We start from the raw sequence: 22,633 nt of genomic DNA, 5'->3' as shown, positions 1-22,633 counted from the left end.
TCAAGACTAAAATAAGGTCTATCATAAAGTATGTACTGTGTGTGTAGCTATGTGCATGTTACTAAGTTAAATATAAAATAGAATTGCATTTCTTTTTTTTAACTACAAAAAGAAAAAAATGCCTGTCTCAATGGAGACCTAAAAACGTAACACTCAGTCAAAAGATATACAGAAGCATGGAATGGCATTGATAAACACTTATATATTGAGTGCATTTTTCCTAAGATTTTTTTTCAGTCATGTGACCTCGTTATAATTTTCACAATCACGACGTAGCTAATACAGCTATATAACTTAATTCAGCATAACTCAATTTATTAGTAGTTATCAAAACTGTTCACAAAAAATGTAATTATTTCTGCAAAGGGGAACTGACAATAGAGAAATTGCTTGAATATTTGCAGTCATGAAAGAAACAGTCAACTAAACTGATCTTATTTCACTTGAGAGCAGTGGTATAGTGGAGGATACGCAGGTAAATGGTGTTTGCCCACTTTTAATTTGGGCAATATAGTGTTTACCCACTTCTCATATAAGGGATACAGAGCTTACTAATTTCTACTCTCCTGTGATATGGAAATCCTGGGTTAAAGACAAGATATTTTAACAGTGAGTGTCTGTGTTGTGTTCTCAGTTAGAACTGTGGCACGAACAGGGGGACGTGGCCACTGGACTGCGGGTTCTGTTTGTGTGTGTGTGTGTGTGTGTGTGTGTGTGTGTGTGTGTGTGTGTGTGTGTGTGTGTATGTGTGTGTGTGAGCTGTGATTGATTGTTTATGTTCTGTTAATTTTCTGTTGTTAGGCACACTGGACCTGCAGGGCAGTTCTTGTAGCTTTCATCCAAGCCTGCGAAAGGACGCTCACAGAACTGTTCATGTGAAGCTCACCGTCGGGTCTGTGACTGTTCAAACGTAAACAGCACCTGGGAGGGGAAATAACTGTATGGGGGTGGGGATCTGGTTGTCTGAGGGCCAATAACAATGTTTGCATTCGTGTTTATCTGTTCAATCTATCTGTTCAACTCCACCAAACAGGGGCGTTTACCCACTTTTTATTTACCACTACACCACTGCTTAAAAGTGACATGATTGTTAACAAGCATGTTCATCACGGTTACAAGTCACGTGACTCTTGACTGCTTGCTGCAAACATCTTATGACCAGCTACATACGGTCCATCACACTGTTCTCAACATACAGTTGTGTCTGTAAGACATTTTATAGAACCCTCGTCAGAGACAATGTAGCCACAGATTCACAAAACACATGACACGTTATTCTCTGTCACACTGAATTCCACTGAAGTGTGGAAAATGAATGCATTGTCTCTCAACATCTCCACCAAGTTGTCTGAGGTGGGGGTGTGATAGATTAAATGTGCGAAAAGTACAATGCTCAGAATAGAAACTGAGAGATCAGGTGCATGCATTACAGAAAACAAAAGACCTTTGACTTTACAAACAGCATGCATGAAATCTCTATGGCTTTTACAGAAAACCAATTTTATAGTTTTTATTAATAGTTTTTTAAAGGAGAAAATTCCACCTTAATTATACAAAATAAGAAACAAACAATTGGACAGTGTTTAAGAGTCTGTGAATTAAGTTACTTTGTTGTTTAGTTCTAGTTTTTGAAAATTTTGGGTGAAAATGGGAATCTATATATTGTTCTTTAAAAGCTGTTTAGGGTCAAGTTTACTTATGTAAATAAAGCAAATTAATATATTCCATATGCACTCTTGTGAAAATAACTAATTGTAAATTATTTAGTTTTAATAGGGTGCATTGTTATGTTAAAAAAAACAGGTAACCGCTCAACATCATAATGAACAGCCTCCCCTTCTGCTACCGCTGCTATTCATAGAAATATATGTATATAAGCACCTTTTTAAGGAACAGTAATGTCAATCAACAGGGTCTATTAGATCGTGTTCAATTTTACGTTTATAATTCCTTTGTGTCTGTTGACAACATACTTCCTTAGTGTTTTGTGCATTCTGCTTTATCAGAAAGATGACTTTGTTGACCTTCCCGGTTGTTTATTGTTCCCTCTTATACCCTTAAAACCAGCTATAAAAAGTATGCTCATGTTAGTTCTTGCAGCAGTAGAAGGTTATACATTTTCAAGCTCTATTACTAGTTCCGAAAGCTACACAATTGCCCAAAAGGGAATTTCCAAATGTTCTGTTACCGTGGTAACATTTGACTAGGAAACAACAATAGAGCGGCTCTTTACGGCCTAGTCTTATAAGGTTAACAACTTTTTAAATATGTCAAAATATGTCAACACAAAAAAGACTCCTACCAACACATTAATAAGGTGGGAGGTGTCTGTGATGTGATGCCTTTGTGTAGGTTTTAGTCTGGGGCTTTTGCTTTTATTGGGATGCACTACCTAAGAGTGACCCCAGCTTGTAATCTGTTATTGTATATCTGTAAGACAAAATGAGATTTCATTTGCATGCATCAACCTTTCTCAACCTGTCTTGTGACTGTGTGGCTTAACGACATCAACAAGGAAAGGTTTCAAACAATGATAGAGACCTTGGCTCCTCTCGTGAATAAATTTTTTCGTTTTCTTTTACAATGCCGAACAGCTTGCCTGAGTGACCTTTGCTGCTACATCACCAATGATGTGTCTATAATTACTGGGCTATTGGTACTACAGCTGATGTGTAACGACACATTTGCAAATTAATTCTTTGAGCTCGTACAATTAGCATATGGAAGAAGATTTACTCTTAGCCACCCCTGGAGTTACTTGGTAATCAAGAGTTGAATTAAATAAAAGGCCACAAGAGGGTTTGGAGGTCAGCTGAGTTAATCATCTTTTTGTTCAAGATGTTCGCTTGAAATTCCTGCATTTAGTTTCTGTTCCTAGGACTTCTCAGGAAACAATACAGCAGTGTTATAATCTAAATAACAAAAGGTAGTAAGATGCTGCTTGTGATAGTGTGCAGCATATGAATTTGTCTATAAAAAAGCATGGACACACACACACACACACCCACTATTATTATTCAAGCAGAAGAGGTTCTGCATTTAAAATGAAACACACAGAAGCTGCATTAACACCTGAGGCCTGTACTTTATCAACCAATTTCAGTCCAACTGCAGTTCAAGCAGACAACAGCGGTAAGCAGAGCGTCACCCACAAAGTCACTCTCCAAGTACCAGATTAATACGAGGTGCAAAAGCGTGAAACCACAAGTATTTTATTTATTTATTTTTTCCATAAAGGGTACTTGTTTAAAAACGCAAAACAAAAAAAAACAAACCTCTTACCTTGATTGGCAATCAAGCAGTATTGAATTATAAAAATTAACTGAGACTATTGAGAATCTTGTTATCATTTTAAAAATTCTATACCAAGTGCTTTATTTTTCTAGTCGGCTGTAAATTAGATACTGATTTACAGTCATAAAATATTGAGTCAAACCATTGTGGCACAATAGGAAATAAGTTTGTATGCATGCAATGAAAACACACACACACTCAACAAACATAATCACAATGTTAATGTGCATGCACATGAGCTTGTGTATGTGTGTGTCTTACGTTTGTAGCTAGAAGGGTTACAATTTCCCTGCCTCTGAAAGAAAACCCACAAACATATGCAAGGACTCAAAGGCAGCCAGGTAGCTAAATAATGAGACGCTAAAGAATGTCTGCATATAATAAGCCCGATGCGACCTGGTAGCTAAGGTAGGGGCCAAATAAATGGGCCAGGTGCTGAGGGCTTGTGTTCTCAAAGATCCGTATCGAATCGTTCAACTCAGTTCAGGCCTCCTCCTTGATTTAAATGAAGCCACATCATGCAACTGTGTGGGCAATCATGCATACGCTGTTTGCTATTATAAAATCCCAAATCCTCCTACTGTGAAAGCCCCTTCTCCCCCATCTCGCTCTTACACGCGGGAGCCAGTGTGCTGCGGAGAGATTAAGTGATTGCTTATCTGTTTCCCATGCTGTTTAGGCTGATAGACTGCCTGTGTTTTACACCCAGGGATCTGTTAAAGGTAGGCTGTCTTGGGAGATGGGGATCTGGGGGAGGGCTGTGAGAGTTCTGTTAGGATAGCTATCATAGATTGTATGACTATCCAATATAAAGTGTCAGGAAAAAACACTTTCCATTTATTGTTAAGAAATCAACCACTTTATATATGGTTCTGTCAACTCCCTTATTTTGTGAAGAAACTGAGTTGTACCAATAAGAGCCTCCCCGGTGGAATTAACAGATGTTAACAGCTGCATTGATGCTGTTCGTGGATGTCCTTTTGGGCTGTACTGTACAGTGTGAGCATTCATAGGGTTTTTATTGTGGCAACATCAGAAGTGCTTAATGCATTTGCTTATTTAGTCTGTTAAACATTGCAATTTATTTATTTAGGATTAGCATCATGGCTATATAGTATGCATGTGCCAAGCAATATTACATGCAGCTTTTTTATTTTAAAATGAACCAATGAGCATGGATCGTGTGTGCATCCTATGAACACTGAAAGAACACAAAAGAAAAAATATATTTGCAATAGACTTGGTGTGCACTGTTATTCCCATCTGTGCTGTAATTTGATTTAAGCAGTTCTCAAAATGCCTCAACACAATAAAACTACACACATGTTGGGCAATACCAGAAAGAACCAATTCATGTAAATAAAAAAAAAATACAGATGCACACATTTCTTAAAATGAACTATAGGAATATAATAAAGCAGAAAAACAGAAGCCCTCATTTCTAAGTTTATAAATGTGTCCAAGCTCATGGCGAAAGCCAAGAATGACACCACTGAGCTGTTAGGAAAGTGAAACGTGATCACTTGTTAAGCCTCCTATCTCTTTAAGGCATTGGCAGGTAGTGCACTGAGGGCAAAGGATGTGGTTTCTTTGTGTGGAAAGTTATCACATGTTGCCTTATTGACTAAAAAAAAGGTTGTGTCTGGGAGGGGTGCAAGGAGGAGGCGGTTGATCACTTATTGCAGCACAACATTAGCCCTAGCCCTTGTTACCATGGTATGTGCGTTCTCTAATAGCAGTTATTTACCCTATTTGCCTGCAAGCATGCCTGCGCTGATCTGATAACACATATGTGTGAGATTACATCAGGAACTTGATTGCAATCACAAAACAGCTATTTTTTTCTCTCCTCTTTTTTTATTTTTTTTATTTCTTTAACTCCTTTGCCTCGTATCTTCTAATCATCCAGTTTAGGGCCTCTTTTTCTTTTAGTATCACAAAAGGTTTGCTACAAAGCAGCCTCCAAGGCAATATTTGTGGTCCCCTCCACCATGTCTTCTTTTTTTCTTCTTTGCAACCCACTGACAACTCCTAACCCCTGTTGTTTCTTGTAGTCTGCTGTGTGCAGAGTAGGAGAGAGAATGTCGTGAAGACGTGGAATGCTGTGAGTTAAGTTTCTGTAAAAGCTGGTTTCTTATTTCTGGGTGCAGGAGAGGAGACCTGTTAGCTCTACTTCATTATTATTTTTTTTGCCCGGCAAGCCTTTATCATATCCTCTGCTACTATATGGGCAGGACTCTTTGTCAGAGCTTCTACGTCTCGTGCCTCATATCTAAGAGGATATTTATTTCGGAAGGAAAAGACCATTACAAAAAAAAACCCCAAAAAAACCCTACAATGATTTTTTACGCCAGCAACACAGCAGCGCAGCGGAGGACAGTCATGTGAACAGATGCCCAGATGCTTGCCTACCCCTCTCTCTTTCATTAAGGGTGACAAATCTGCTGTCACTCAGGCAGATTTCCAATTTACAGATAATGATTCTTGCATGAAAATTGATCGAGGGGCAGTGTTTTTTCTCTCCCTCCCTCCCTCCCTCTCTCTCTCCCTCTCTCCCTCCCTCTATCGTTCTCTCTCTCTCTCTCTCTCTCTCTCTCTCTCTCTCTCTCTCTCTCTGTAGTTCTAGCCTAAAGGGAGTTTTTTCTTCCCTCCTCCTCTATTCTCCTCTAGTCAGTAGTCAGTTGTGGGACACAGAGATAGACAAAAAAGGAAAAGAGATAAGAAAGGATGGGGAGGAAGAAAGCCGCTCTCTTAAGATCTCTCACTTAGGATGTTGTGACAAAACAGAAGCCTCTTTCCTCTGTAAGCTGTCGGAGTATTATTTTTCCCTCAAAGCAGTGGTGGGTAATAGAAAACAAAGCCTCCTTCTCCTTGGCAACACAAGGTCTTCACTAATCTAGTGGGGGTTTGCTTTTTCTATCCCCACCCCCCCACCCCCTGAACCTCTGTCTGATCCTGAATTTGAAGACCGGTTGGAAATCAATTCTTGACCTCGACGACCCATGACATTGAAATTATTGAATGGGAAAGACTTATGCGCACTGCTGCTTCGTAAAGAACAATCCTTAATCTTCAGGTCTTCTTTCTTTTTCTTTTTTATATGCTAGTCAAGGAAGGAAGCTCACCCATGCAAGGCAGCTGTTTAGGGTGCTTCAAAGTGCGAGTCAATTACCTTACTATGGACCTACGAATGACAGTCTGAAACTGATGCGAAAGACCTTTTGAATCCACCTCTGCTCTCTCCCTTTCTGGTTTCTCCGTTTATTATTTTTAACCAGGACATTCGTGTCTCTTTTTTCTTCTTGCTCACAATGGAACTGTAAAGTAAATCATGTTTGGACTGAAGCCACCAATTTACTATCTGCCAGGTAAGGAAAGAAAGAGAGTTGGGGCGAGGTTTAAGGTTTAATATCCTTTTGAATGTTTGAGTATTTTTAAACAGCAATCAAGCCTTTTTTTTATGTGTGTGCAACGTGAGAACTTTGGCTCCTGTTAATGCTTGTGGTATATCTGTCTCCTTTTGTCTCTGTTATTAGCTACTAAGTGGCAAGCTTTGTTTTATTTAAAAGCAAGCTGCCGAAGCACTTAAGTAATCTAAGGTGAATTAAGCTTGGTGTGAGATTACCATCAGTCGGTGCTTAACAGCATCTCATGGCTGAATAAACTCTGACTCTGTAGCGAGCGGCCAAGATGTAGCAAATACAAGTCTTGTCTGAACGAGCAGAAGGAAAAAAACCTTTATTGCTTTAACATTAAAACCTACGGGATTGCAGTTGGCGTTCCTTCTTCATTAGGCACCGTGAATCACTTTTTTACAATTTGAATTGTTGCAGGGCGAGGTTAGCGATAAAAAATGACAATGGATTAAAGAGGTTTGCAACTATATTGCGTTGTTTTTGCTTTACTCTTTTCAGGCTTGGCAATAGGCACCTTGTTCGAATGCTACGTATTATTAGATTTTAAAACAGGCAGTGGCAGTATTTTCAGTGCTGGGCTAATACAATTGAACATGGCATTAGAGCTTTTTAGGAGCATTGGAGCATTTTGTAAATATTTATATTTGGGTTTAGTTTGATTATTTGAAATGAAAGTTTACTGTGCAGCATTATTATACTCACCATTAAGATCACTCTATTAAAACAGTTTTACTTTGGTAATTCTAACAAAGGTAGTAGTAGTAGTAGTATTACAATGGTTTTACCTTATAACAAGACATAAAATAGTGACTATTTCAAAGTTAAATGTTGTGGAGGATCATTTGTATTGAGGTATTTGTATAGTTACACTGTAATTAAACATTTCTTCTCTACACTGAAGCTGAACAGTCTGCTCTCAGAAAGACTTGCTGATTGTTTCTCCGTTTTGAACCATCAGTCTGCATAATATGGATTGATACACTTTATCAGGGGAGTGAGTGGAGGCTGCCCTCAAATCAGACCTGTACTCTCAGCGGTGCTGCAGTTGGTTGCTTTTCTATTTTATAAAAGAGAAATTAATAGGTTACCTAGCTGCAGTACATGCATCAAAAGCCCATGGAAACTTACAATATTGTTAAACACGAGTAGCTTTTAAAAGGTTCCCGGCACAGTGCAAAAAAAACCTACAAAAAAACACTGGTGTTAAAAATGGAAAGTTAGTTAATTATTTTTTTTAAATTATTGTCAAGTGGTATCATGCAAATACCAGACCCCAAAATACCTCAACAACTAAATTAGATTGTTTCACAACATTCATATATGGTGGCAGTAATATAAATAAGTGACCAAACACGGGAAACAACTGACCAGCAGAAAGAAACAGCTTAAAATATTATTATAGTTACACTGCGAGGGTAAAAAAAAAAAAAAACAGGTAAAAGATAAAAACATCATCCAAGCATTAAAGAAGGCTAACGATGTCTAATAAAAATGATGCTGTGTCTCCAGAACCATTGATGTCTGTTTAATATATCCTTCAGTGCACTCAGAATGCATGCTCCGCTTGCAGTCCAGTTTGTTTACATTCCTTAGCAGTCGTTTTAGATGGTTCATGCTTCTTTAGCATTTTCAGCAAGTTAGGGTGCCCAATGAAATAGCTTCACTATTTCACTATACTGAAAAATAAATGCAAATGGAGATCTAGAAAGTAACATAGTAGATTACTGCTCTGCAGTTTCCAGGGGAGTGATCTTCCCTGTGCTGCCAGAGAAGTCAACAGTTTTGAATGCTGTTGTCTTTCCTAAACCTACAGGTGTGCAGTGTTGAAGTAGTTAAAGCCATGTTGTCACTATGTGAGGTTAAAAACACCAAGTTCTGTTAGCAAAACATGGATATTTGATTATACACATATAGAGGTTATATGTTACACCTTTAAGAATAAAAATGAATGCTAAGAAGTACACTTTACAAATAAGCCAGGTGGTGCGAGTTTCTTGCTGTATAAGCACCTGAGAAGAAAATGCTTCATAATAATTTCAGGTGTTGTAATGGGGTTGACTGCTCATCAACCTCTGAGCTTGCTGGACTAATTAGGGTCTCTGCGTTTTATTAGAGGAGGCAGTATCCATAACCAGTCTTGCGTCTTTCATTGAGTCAGCAATGTGCAAAGCAGGAAGAGAAAAAGAAAAATAGGACGGTAAAACTCTGGTGAACTGAAGCTTCCCTTTTGGAAGATTTATGCCGTTTAAAAGGGAGAGCGAAGGGATTGTTCAGGGCGCTCTGTTAACGAGGGGGTACGAAGCCGACACGAGGTGCTGCTGAATTATTTAATTTTCCTGACAAGGCTTTTACTGCCGAAGAGGCTTTGCGAGTGTGTGATCATAACTATTAATACCATAGGCAGCCGTTACAATTGATCACAGATCTAACATCATCCATTTGTTCAGCTTGTAGGAGGAACCTTTTACACGTTGCCGGGGTCAGGTTGTCCAGCTGAATCCATTTTGGCTAATTTTCTCAAGAGAATTCATTCAATTTGCATATTAAGAATTTAAGAGGCAGTTATTGGGGGATGCTTAACCCTAAACTAATTGAAAATGTATGGCACCACTAGCTTTACTTTAAAATGGCTTTGGTGCTGCAGTAATTTTAATTTAATGAAGACCTAAGTGTAAGTTGTATCAAGGAGCTAATATATATAAAAATAATAATAATCTCAAGTACAAATTAACAAAATGGCAAAAAGACTGAGAAGTGGCAAATGGTTTTTAAAGCCGTGTTTCTTAACCCTGTAGGTCTTGAGTGTTAATGCAGTCGCTTTCTTTGTTTTCATCGTGAGATAGGTGAACGGTCTCATATCTTTTATTGGATCAACAGGAAGTATTTTCAGTTGCTTGAATTCTCGTTATGACAGGGATTCATTCCTCAGGTGGTTAAGGTAGCAAGTAAACAAAGTACATGCATTATGTATTACTGATACTGCATTATTAATTAAGCTATATATTATTAACTTATGTGATTATTTGCCACTTCTCCATCAAAGGGAAAAAGAAGTTTTATATCTGAGTGTTGTGTATTTTAGAAAACAAAAGACCATAGCAAAAGGGAGAGCCATGAGCATAGAGACAGGGAAAGCTTTCTCACAGAGATATATGGGCAACCGGGGTTTTCTCGGTGCCCCCCAGGCCACAGAGTACCCACTATTTCTGTAAATGCATACACTGTTACTGTGTATGTCAACGTATCAAAGGCAGTTGTAGCGAGCCAACATGTTATGTATTATATAGTATGTCAGTTCTACTGAGGTACCCACTTCTGAGCATAGTGTATACTGATAAAACATGGGAGCTATTCTATTAATTGAAGACCTATAACTAGGATGAAAAAGGGTGAAACGTGGGATTGCCATTATGTAGAATATCTTTTATTATTATTATTATTATTATTATTATTATTATTATTATTATTATTATTATTATTATTATTATATATTTAAGAAAAAAAAAACAGACCATTTTTGGAATTTATTCAATTTTACAGTCTCTTTTCTTTCACTTGACAAAAACAAGTACCTTTTCCTGACACTTAACAACTACTACTTTGCTAGTTTTAAGCGTAGGCTCTTATCACTTTCTTTACCATCATTCACATACAAATTAGCTTCAGCCCATCTTGTAATATTAACTACTGTTGCCTTGGAAACAGTGTCAGACACAGCTAGATTTTTCAATGATTATTTGACATGAAAAAAGAAGAGCGAAAAAAAAAATTGCTGCTTGGCTCCAGCAGCAGTCTAATTATCTCAAAAAGAGAGAGAAAGAAAGTGAGGGTGAAAGAGAGAGGGGAAGGATTTGGGGTGATTCGCATTGCTGTTCAGACTGACATGCTCATTCGATTCTTAAGCCCAAGGACAGCATGTGACAGCTGAGGTTGACCATAAGCCAATAAGCCTCTATTGGCTTTGTCAGGCAAGAACGCAAAATGGAAGACCTGAAATGACCTCTTCATTGCAGTGTGTGTGTGTGTGTGTGTGTGTTTGCATGTGTGTGTGTGTGTGTGTGTGTGTGTGTGTGTGTGTGTGTGTGTGTGTGTGTGTGTGTGTGTGTGTGTGTGTTTGCTTCACTATAAGCGAGCACCACTTTAGATCATTTTGTCCACAATGACGTGACATGAGGACAAAATGCAGTTATTTATTTGATTTGAATGCTGGGCAATCAAGTCTGTAATAAATACAGTACCTGCTCATGAACCCAGTGCTGCAGTAACATTTAATGAAAGACCGAATCAATTGTCTAATGTTATCTAACATCTGCAGATTAAGGTATTAATTTGAACATGGAAAGCAGCGCTAGACACTTTTTTTTTTTTTTTGGACTGGACACCACAATTGAACACCCTTCATGACTTGTCTGTTACAAATCAGCCCTCATAAAATAGGGGGAAAGGGGTTAACCTGACATTCTGTGATCTGAATTGGAAGGCATTAAAAATGAACCTTTAATTTTAACCCTATTAAAATTGTAGCTGTTCCTAAGAGGAATGACAGCAGTGGACCATTTAAGAATCAATTTTGTGGAATCCTTTAGGATGGCAGCTTGATATATACCAAATGAAGGTGTACTGTAAGAAGGTTTGTATAAAGGTATTTGTAAATATAAATTGTAAAAATAAACATGTTTCTCTGTGACATACTTGTGACAAGCAGTGTTGAAGCAGGTTAGATTATACTGTACCCGTCTTGAAGCTGAGTTGAGTTGTTTTGCTCTGAACTCACGTGATCATCTCACGTTTTCGTTGTGGTTTGGAAGCTGAGGTTTGCAGCCCAGCTGCTACAAATCTCAAAGATACAAGCATTTATCAAACACTGACCTGACACAGCACAACAATATGTCTGTTCAGAAAAGAAGGCAGGGCAATAAAGTCTGTAAGGTGAATGAATATCCAATTGCCATAGATGTTTCGGCCACAGCAGCGTCTGTGCAAATTTGCTTCATAATAGCATGATTTGCATTTCCATGTTTCCACTGTAGTGTACAGTTGAAAGTCATATTTACCTAAAAGTAGTTTAAATTGGAGGAAATAGTTATTTGTGCACCTGCAACATGTAAATATGTGTGTAATTTTACAGACACTGTGCTAGCGTAATGCCTTTCTCTGATATAATACTGTTTATTTTGGACATAATGCATTTATAGAAAAAATAAAAAATGCAGAAGTTTGTACTGTACCCATGAGCAAAACTGCTGCTTAACACATTCAAATATTCATAACAAAGTCTTGTTTGGGGGTGCAATATTCTGGGCACAGCATATAATATAATATACAGTGAGTTAGGTTAAGAGCTGTGTGTTTATATGGAACATACCATACCATGTATCTCTATGCTTTTCTCATTTCTGCGTAGCCATGATGAGAGCTCATATTGGAATGACTTTTGTTTCCATTTTTAATAATAATAATAATAATAATAATAATAATAATAATAATAATAATAATAATAAATCGTTATTTTCATTATTTCTTTTACACTTTTTAATAGTAACAACAAATGAGCATAGATTGTTTTTGAGCACTAGCCTCTTTTTTTCTAGAACAGCTTGTCTATGTGGAAAGTTCTTTTCTTTTTTTTTCTTTTTAAATGTAGTCGTCGCCAATGGGTTTTTTTTTACCCAGGTTTTCTCCCCTAATTTGAAATGCCCAGTTGTTATTTTTTGTATCCCTCTTCACCGCTGCAGCCCCTTGGCGACTCGGGGAACGGCGGCTGGAGCGTGCGTCCTCCGAAACGTGCTCCTGCCAATCCAGCATTTTTCAAACTGCGGATCCACAGCGATGCCGCCAGACCTATAGCGCCAGAGGACAACACAGATCTGATGGCTCCACTGCAGAACTGCAGGTGCCCTATCAGCCACAGGGGTCACTGGTGCGTGGTGAACCATGGATTTACCTGCCAACCTAGTCCCTCCCTGCCCGGGCAGCGCTCAGCCAATTGTGCGCCGCCCCCTAGGAACCCCCGGTCACAGTTGGCCGTGACATAGCCTGGATTTTAACCTGTGATTTCCAGGATATAGGGCGCATCCTGCACTCCACGCAGAGCACCTTTACTGGATGCGCCACTCGGGAGCCAAGTTATTTTTAAGGTCACTTAAGTAAATGAGGGCTTGCTCCTTCCATTAGAAATTGGGAAGTGAATGGGTAACTACTGTGACCCGTGCCATTGTTATCTCATGGGAATCGGAAGTCAGCACAGTGTTGAGGTAATTTGCATACTGTAGGCATCTGCCAGCTACTATAAAGACTATATATTTGTATAATGGTTATTAAAATTGACTCATAACACTGTATGCCCACAACACAGGAGTGTTGTCAAGCAAAGCAAGATACAAAACCAGTCTCAACGTATGTTGTATGATATTGACAGGTACTGAATCTGAAACATTTGATGCAGTGTATTTCTGTTCTAATTTGGAGAAGTGTAAAGCAGCTTATCATTTTTTACTTGACATCCATTCAAGAGCTAGCCTGCAGGGTTTGGAAATGTTAGACAACTTAAAGAAAAATTAACATAGCCTGAAGAACATCCGTCACCTAATACCATTAAAATGAGATCCAGTCACCTCTGATTAGACATTAGTTATAGGATTGTGTGTGAAGCCGTTCTAATTGCTAGAATGTTGTATTTAATTTGGGTATTTGTTTTATTTTCTGTGTCCTGACCTTGCTTGGATTTTATACTTCAATTTGGAAAATGAATACAATGCCGTTGAATTAAAAGTGCTTCCTGGCACAAAATAATTTCATGTAATGGATTTTAATCCAAATCAGCCAAGGTTATATCGATATATATAATATATATATATATATATATATATATATATATATATATATATATATATATATATATATATATAAAATATATTATGTATGTTTAGACGAGTGTATGTCCTTAATTGAAAAGTAAAAATAAACAGAGCCAAAAGATCTTGAACACAACATAAAGGGTCACAGTTGTGCCAATGCTAACAAGAGGTACGAACTTAAAACCTTGGCTAGCACTCTTTTAAAATGTACAGTGGCTTGTATGGAAGCCAGGGAGTCACCCCTTGGACCTGACCATGAAGTCCGCAAGGTTGTTTCTGGAGGGTTACATGACCATTCCTCGTGCATCTAATTTCTGCAGGAAAGTTCAAGTTAAAAACCTGCTGAATTCTGTTCTCCAGAGTAGCGATAATTATGGCAGAAACGTTTATGCCAGGCTGCTGTGCTTCCCATCGAACTGAAACAGATTTACAATACTAAGATGCCGCTTTTTATATCTCAGGAAATACTGCTAATAAATTGAAGTACATTATTTCTTAATTGAGCTTGGATGAACATTTATATCATGCTGAATAAATGCCAGGGAGGCACATTGCATATACAAATATTCCTAAAAGTGTATACCCCAGGGATTTGGGCCTGTATTCTGACCTCCACAGAAGTCTGCAATTATTGTTCCTGTCACTATGACTGCCTGGCTTGCACTGAATTCTTAAAGCATTCTGCTGGAAATTCTATAATAACTTGTTGTGTGTATGAAATATCCCTCTGCTCCTGAAGTATGTCCCTATGTTCAACCCACCCCCTCCGCCTCCTCTTCCAACAAGTCTATGAAGTCAGCATATTGTTATTCCAATAAAACTTGCTGTTGGCTGCCTGTGACACATGCTGAAGAGTCATTAAACAGCAGTAAAGTGTAAGAATTGATTAGGCTGTTATTTATCTACAGAGGCTGTATCTCAGAGCAGCTGGTCAGTTTGTCCGCTTCCCAGGTGTCAGGACAACCAGTTCCAGGACCCTGCCCTCAAAATTGCCATAAACCACTCATCTCCCCACTCCGGCTCGTGTAAACACACCTTGTTGATCTAGTGGTAGACCAAATGTTTAATAGACAGGGAGCTTACGGTGTGGAATAAATCAGGCACTACTGTCAACTTCATATTCCAGGAACAGCAGGTGGTATCTTTTTTTTGCAGGAAAATACAACCAATTTATTTAATATTTATCATCTTTCTGAAGCAGACATTATACTGTAAAAGATGTATAAGTTTATTTAAATTAAATGTGAGTTTTCACTTGTGTGTACATCTAAAAGGAAAAAAAAAAAAAAACATGTAACCATTACATTTAGTGGTCCCTATACCAGGGATATATATATATATTATATTTATATATATATATATATATATATATATATATATATATATATATATAGTGACAAATAAAGAGGTCGGTCTAAACTTGTGCACATTAAAGCAGGGGCGACACATACAAATATGTCCACACACAACAAAGTTCAATGTAAAACAGGGCAGCACCTGGTTTATTATTCCACAGTGCCAAAAGCAGGTCAGTAAACAGGCAAGGGTCATGTACACGTAGCAGGTTATCCACACAAACAGGGTCAGGTCACAAATCAGGTAATCAGAACAGTCCAGGTCAAAACTCACAGGCATCAGTAACTCAGTCTCGCACAAGTTTTTTTCTCTCTACTTCTCGCAGCACAATGCTGTCTCCTACTCCTTCACTATCTGAATGGGGCCATCCCTTTTATCATACAAACACCCCATCATTGTGACATAATTTCCTTTCATGGGGCTGTCTGGGAAATGCAGTCTCCCTGTGTCGGCCATCTTGTTTCAGGTAATGTGAGGCCATAGTTTGCCAACAAACTTGCCCTCATGTACCTCCCATTAATGACCCTACCCCTTGTTCTGTTACAATATATAGCTATAAAGTCTACCTTTATACTGTTTCTGCCTGAAAAATCTTTTTTTCTGGAATAGATCATGGTAATTAATCTTCACAGATTACAGGAGCAGAATATATAAGAAACAGGGATATATGTTCTAATCCAAGGCTATTATTGTAGCATGGCCAGGTCCTGTTGTAAGCGAGTACCCAGGGTCTGGAAAGTATGGGGATGATTTCAGAGAACACTATGGAGATTAAAATGACCACGTACATCATTAGTAGTTGTAGTGCCTGTTGTATTTTAGCCCCTATTGTGCATTATTTGATTTAGACCCTTTTGTATCATTTGTTCATAGCACAGTTCTTATGTATACCTTTTTTATAATATCATTCCTTTTTTTCGGATATCTTGAAACAAACCCTCTCTACAGCAGTTACTGCAGAGTGTAATATCTCTTAATGCTTGTCATTTAAGGTTTAACTTAAGTGTTATATTACAGTGCATGACTGAGTGATACATGCAGAGGATCCAATGATTTCAGTATCTTCAGCTTCCTTGTTTATATTTGATCAGTTATTTTTTAAGGCTTATTTTGTATTTATAAATGTGTTGTGTACCAATATGTATACATTTTAAAAGTATTTATTCATTGCCACTCAGATTGTCTATATTTTTAAATGCTTACACCCCGCTGTGCATATGAGTACCTGCACTTTTTTGTTGAGAATTGCACCCCTGGATTTATACTAATAAATTATATATGGCGAGGATTATTGTGCTTGTTGCCTGAGACTTGTGTCCTCCCTGGTTTATGACGTTGGCTGTCTTGATTCCTGCCTGGCAGTCCAAGCACTTGGCAGAAAAGAAGACTCCAGTTCCAAGTTGTAAAGCACTGAGGAAGTTTGGCAGCCGTTGTCAATGAGCGCAGTTTACCTTTGATATTAAGGCTGCACTTTTTAACCTGACTAGCCAACCAGAGCTGCCACACTGAGCCTTGATGATCTAACTACCGGCAGCATTTAAATAAAGATTGGATGATACAAGCCTCTCATGCCTTGACCTTGGGAGGCCTGGTTTTGGCATTCACCCTGGCTCCCACTTCCTGTCATGGCACCTGCTTTGCCTCACCCTTCATAAGCATTATATTTACAAGCACCGAAGTTAAAAATAAAATAGAACTTGCTAATAGCCAGGCAGGGAAGGGCATGTCCCCCCCTCCCCCCGTTATAATGGTTCATCTGTGTTTACCTATGCTGCTACCACCTCCACCTTTCAGTTTCCCCTACATCGTGGCTTTCTCAGCTTCTCTCCTCTGTTACAGTTACAAGTTACTTGAACAGAATTTTGCCAAACCTTCATCTAAATCTCAGTTGAGGCGAATTGAAAAGGTAATGGTAAAAATTGACATGTTAACTGCTTTACCTTAATGGTATTGTACCTAGGTGGACTTGTCAGAGCTATTGAGCGTGTATCATTGTATCACTGAACTAATATATAAAATGGAATAAAAAATAAATATATGTATTATTGTCCCTCCTTTAAAAAAAAAAAAAAGTACGCAAATGGTTACATCAGAACCTACCAAAAATCATAAAAGGAGTTGTATCCATCTCACTGAGTCTGCGGCCTACCAAGTTAGAATACAGCCTTTTGGTACCAAGAGCGACTGAAAGCCATTAGCATGTTAAGGCTGATGTGACTGATCTAAACCCAGTCCCAGATGAATGGGAGTCTGTGTTCAAACAGCTCTCACAGTCAGTGCTAATTGACACCCAATTCAAAAGTCTCTGCTTAGAGAGGCCAAAGCCTTGTTTTTAAATTATGCATAATTCAGGGTAAATGCAATACAAAAGACACAGGCCACAGGCATACGTTAGTTCATCTTGTCTAGATATATATCATCAAGTGACGATTGATATTTTCTGATAGTCAAGAGCAGAACTTTCGTGTTGGGATGCCCCTGGGTTTGATATTTAAAACAATATCCTGAAATAAAATGGTTTGTAAGGAAATAAAATTAAAAAAATGAAAAAAATAAAAAGTGTGTGTCCCTCCAGCTACCTTGGGAGTGTAACCTGGCTGTACTCTACTGCTTGCTGTTACAGAAAGGGTGTCACAACTATATTTGTGGACTGCTTTGTTGAAGTCAAATTTGTAGGCTAATTTGTTTGACATTTTCATTATTTTTAAGAGGTCTATTACCTGGACATGTGGTTATTTTTTAACTGCTTTGTTTACTGTACTTGATTCCCAAAAGTGTGAATCTGGAGACTTAAATAGGACTTGAAGCGAAGGCTGTATATACAGTAGTGTACTTCTAATCCTAAAAAAGCTTTATAAAATGTTATTTGCTGCCCTAGGAACATTGTTAATTATCTGCAGCAAAAAAATGATTGTGAAAACGACAAAGCCAAATTTAGGAACATATTAGTGAACCTTGTAATTTATATATATATATATATATATATATATATATATAATATATATATATATATATATATATATATATATATATATATATATATATATATATATGTGGTATAACCATTGATTGATCACTTAAAATTGATCTAGAATGTCTTGGTCCATAACTCACTAGGCTAATCTTTATAGACCTCCCCTGCTAATTAGGTGCTAATGCTGTCAGACTTGAGATATACCACCCAGGGAGCTAGGGAATGGAGATTTAAGAACAAACTTATGACTAGATTGTTTTAAATGAAGGAACATTTCAAATTTGACACCCCCCTCAAAAAAGATTTAGATCATCGCTAAAGGTTCCAGACTGCCATTACTGAATGCTAAATGTTTGTAGTATTTAAAGGGTTTTTCTTTTTTTTTTAAATTTGTCAGCATTTGTTTTTTATTAAACCCAGATTTCGGCTCAACCAAAGAGGCACCAGTGGGATCTAGCAATGTACCGCAGGAATGCAAGTTACAAACAGTTACACATCTGACATAAATACAGCTATCAAAACAACAGGAGATTATCCTAAATGCTATTTACCCCATTATATAAACACATGTGCCCTGTGTCACTTGAACGCTTTAGAAAATCTTCTGTCTTTTTAAAGTTCAGGTATTTTACAGACCTTTTAATACTATATATTTTTGCAGTTACCAATAGTCACCAACAGTAGGTGCTCTTACAGTGCAGTGTGTGGCTGAGACAAGGCAGGTAGTACAAATTAGAAGACATTTTATGGGAGAAAAGGGACTGGGAATAAGAAGTGAGATACACACCAGTATAGTCTTTTGATAAAACTCCAAGGCAGAAGGTAGACTATTCAGTAGGGCTTTTGTGAAACACGTTCTGATGGACAGTTTTCCACATCACGAAAATAACCACCCAAGTTTCTTTACTGTCAGCCTCTTACATATTCTCAGTGAGTACACTAGATTTTGCTAGAGAGTGGCCTCACATGTGTATTGGTTTTAAGTACAAAATTGTTAACTTCATCACAGACCATGAAAAAAAAGAACAACAAAATGTTGTATTGATAGCTAGAGCTACGTCTGCAATATTAAATGCATAACAAAACCATTGTTCTCAGTGCTGTACCGATCTCAGTCAGGCTTTGATATGCGGTTGGGACAAGAGACTGTCTGTGGTTTTATAGACCACTTGAGCAAGCGTATACTTTATAAAAAATGTTCAGTTCGCTTTTGTACAAGTTGCTCACGGCTTCTCCTTTGAATTGCTCCGTTTAATATTCTCCAGCACAACGTAATGTATAATTTATTCCCATTTTGATGTGCTTCGTGGTTGGTCTGCTGTTTTGTCATAAAAATATTATGAGCCTGCGATCTGAGCAGTGCAAACAATGACATTTGCCAAGCATAAAAATTCAATTAATTCTTAGAGACAAATTAAGTATATGCTGAATTTTAATAATATGCTGTAAAGGCAGGGGATTATTGCAGGCAAGATATATATAATTAATCTCATTAAAATCACAGTGATCAGAGACGTTCAGTAAAATTAATGCAGTAAAATGGGTTTAAAATCTTTTATTTCTCTTTTTTTAATAGTGTGCGTGTGCCACTTCAGAATTTGTTTCCTTTTCACTCTGTCACAGCAAGTGAGTTGGGAGGAGGGCCAAGGAAATATGCAGATTATGTTCCAGCCCTCTTTAGACAGGGATGCAGATTGCTGTAGTCGAGTTAACTGCATGGCATGTACAGTACGTTACTGTGGAGATGATGAGCCTAAATATGTGGTGGGATCCTGGCTGTAAATGTATAAAATGATGCTAAAATATGTATTATGAATGATTAAAATTGTGAATAAAAAGATTGTGCTAAAATAAAAGCCAATCCTTTTTTTATTTCCCAATTTAATATTTCCATTTTATAAAGGAAAGTATAATCTATCTATCGATCTATAGCCATCAAGAAATTTAGGTATCCATATGTATTAATCATAGATTATGCACCTTCTTCCAAAATCGTTACTGTGTTAACTAGCAAAAGGTAAAAAAAATAATGTCCCCTGCAAAGCCTTGCATAAACAAACCTGCATTCATGCCAAGCCTAATGAAATGCAGTAGCAGTGTAAGGAAGGGAGCGGTGCCCATATGGAGGCTAGAGACCTGGGTTTGTTGCAAAGAAGCAGGGCTTGTTTCCTGGCTTTTGTGAATGTGTTTCTGGGGGAGGGATAGAACAAGGGGGCACAATGGCAGCAGCAGGATGCCAGTTCCCCTCCACCCCAGGAAGGAGATGTGTATCCCAGTGGGTAGTGGCGGGAGAGAGCTGGCAGGCAGGCAGGAGGCATATGGAGTGCAGGTTGGCACTTTGGCTGCAACCGTAATGCACACCTGCAAAGGCTGGTGCCGGAGCCAAGTGTGTAGTGTGAGCCTGTCGACTCTAAGCCTTTATTTTATTTAACATTGATGGGGTTGTTGTTTGATTATTGGGCCGCCAGCACTAGCACACAGAGAGAGTCACGACAGAGCAACAGGGAGTGTACACTCAGTCACACTGGGGCTTCTATTACTGAACAACACATTTTAAAAGTTTTGTGTCCCACATGATTTGAAAAAAAAAAATTTACAGACAGTATTTAAAAAGATTGTTACCTCACGATCCCTTTGTTTAAATGGGAAGTTGCATAGCTATTTTCTGCAAAATTAGGTTTTGACAAGCAAATTTCAAGAAGAGAAATTGTGTCCTTTACTGATTAATTTGGTCAATGAAAACAGACTGGGCCATCAACAAAATAACATCTTATTACTCTTATTTTGCTATGCAGGAAAACTGGGCTTAGTATACTATATTTCTGGTTTGATCTTCAGTTTGCTGTACATTGCATCAAATCACACATGTTTATCAGTAGCAACCCATTCTGACCACGGTGATGTGCACTGTACAATAAGTCACTCAGTGTCACCACAGTGGATACAGAGAATGTAATGCCTTGACAAGGCCTTGACAAGCATCACCCACCTTACCACAACACAGGGTCCTAACGTGCCAAATCAAGGGCAGTGATATTAATGAGGGCGATGTACATCTCTGATACAGGGCATTATTGCTAGACTATCCAAGTGAGGGTGGGAAGGGCTCATATGTACTTGAAAATAATCCTTTTTATCATCTAGCCACGAATACATATTGAAAGTGAAACATAAAATAAAAATGTGCATTATAAACCCTTTTATGTATGTACTTGTTCTGATGAAAAACAGACCATGTCAAGTACAATGTCCAGTATGTTGAATGCAATGGCTCCATTATAAAATCAGAGTATGATCAGCAATATCCACATAGTTGGTTAGGATCAAATACAATATGGTAGTCCTCGTATAGTGCCATGGTACTGTGATGGATTGTATTGGTTCATTTCATCGTGATATTATTGATATGTCAAATATATGAGTATTTTACCATTACTAATAGTATAATTGTAGCTGCCTTTCTACTACCTTAGAAGAGATCTATTGCCTTGCCATTGAAGTGTCACTGCATCGCTACGGGAAATCTGTTGTTAAAGGTTGCACCACACACACACACACACACTCACACACACACACACACACACGCACGCACACACAGTCCTAGTACGGTACGTTATTTGTCTGGCATGTATCGGTTCTTGATTAAAACTTACCATTTTAAACTCCACAGGGCCATTGATCATCACAACCATAAAAGTTTGGGCTAAACTAAATATTCTGTCACTAATAGTTTTCCCCAGTTAACTTTTAGGCATGATTTACATGAGCAGGGCATTAAAGAAATTACACAGTAATGAATAAGTTAATGATATGTATTTTTTCATAGTAATTAAGTTAAGGTTAGGGTAATAAAATCATACAAAAAAATATACAAAATGCTTGCAATGTTACAACTAATACTAGTAATATTACATTCCCCAGGCGTATACAGCATTGTGTAGTTATTGAATCTGATACGCCATGCATGATTTAAATGAGTAAATCCAAGATAAAGTGATGATATCCATATGCAGTTATGCAAACTGAATTAAAATGTAACGCATTAAAAATAACAATCACAATAGAACTATCAAGTGGGTTTTACATTAACAACCGTATTCAAAGCACTGTAATAGCCCATTTAGATTTGCAGTTGAGTAAGAGCTCCATTCTCAAGTTGACCAGTGCCAGGCAATGAGACTAAATAACCATCCACTGGCCAGCTGTTCATCTAGGCTATACAGTCCCTGCACCTGAGACAGCTTCCGTATGACCCTGCTTTGAACCCTGCTAATGCGGCAAATTATCAGATGTTCATGGAGTCTGCTCCTATAGTACATTTGCTTTGTCTGCTTTGCCACAGATGGGAAGAATGGAGGCCCTTTTCCAGTTGGTTTTGGCTTGACCAAGTTGTGGGCAGATCTTGTCAAGTCTAATTATGAAGTGCCGTCTTCAAATCAGAAGTAAAATCCACAGTGTCACCCTCTGCACACATTTTATCATAAAGAAAGATTGTATTATTTACAGCTTGTTTAAATTCCCCAATTAGATTCAGCTGTTGAAACCTGCTTGCCACTATATAGTTCTGTGATCAGGCATGCACTGGTCATAGCTGAAGCAGCAAAACAGAAGTTAAAAAACAAATACCTTTTGAATTACTTTTTTAGATTTCCCTTACTATTGTACATCGTTTACAATCATTCTTAGTGGCTTGGGTTTTGTTGCTACAATAATACCATAATTTTCCTTTAAATTTG

General features: G+C 37.9%; 1 protein-coding gene across 3 annotated transcripts in view; it reads left to right on the top strand.

The window, feature by feature from the left end:
* Positions 1-22,633, top strand: part of LOC121325529 (genetic suppressor element 1-like) — a 253,989-nt gene that overhangs the window by 178,964 nt on the left and 52,392 nt on the right. Inside the window, exon 1 of one of the 3 annotated variants that reach the window (XM_041268140.1) lies at positions 6,031-6,662. The exons of the other annotated variants lie outside the window; for them this stretch is intronic. Within the exon in view, the coding sequence (XP_041124074.1) occupies positions 6,626-6,662 (37 nt within the window). The 5' untranslated portion in view covers positions 6,031-6,625. Of the gene's footprint in view, positions 1-6,030; positions 6,663-22,633 lie in introns of those variants that run through there. 3 annotated transcript variants of the gene reach the window in all.

Source organism: Polyodon spathula, chromosome 13, assembly GCF_017654505.1.
Source record: "Polyodon spathula isolate WHYD16114869_AA chromosome 13, ASM1765450v1, whole genome shotgun sequence".
Classification (NCBI taxonomy): Eukaryota; Metazoa; Chordata; class Actinopteri; order Acipenseriformes; family Polyodontidae; genus Polyodon; species Polyodon spathula.
The sequence above is the reverse complement of the archived record's forward strand: the minus strand, read 5'-3'. Positions and strand labels throughout refer to the sequence as shown.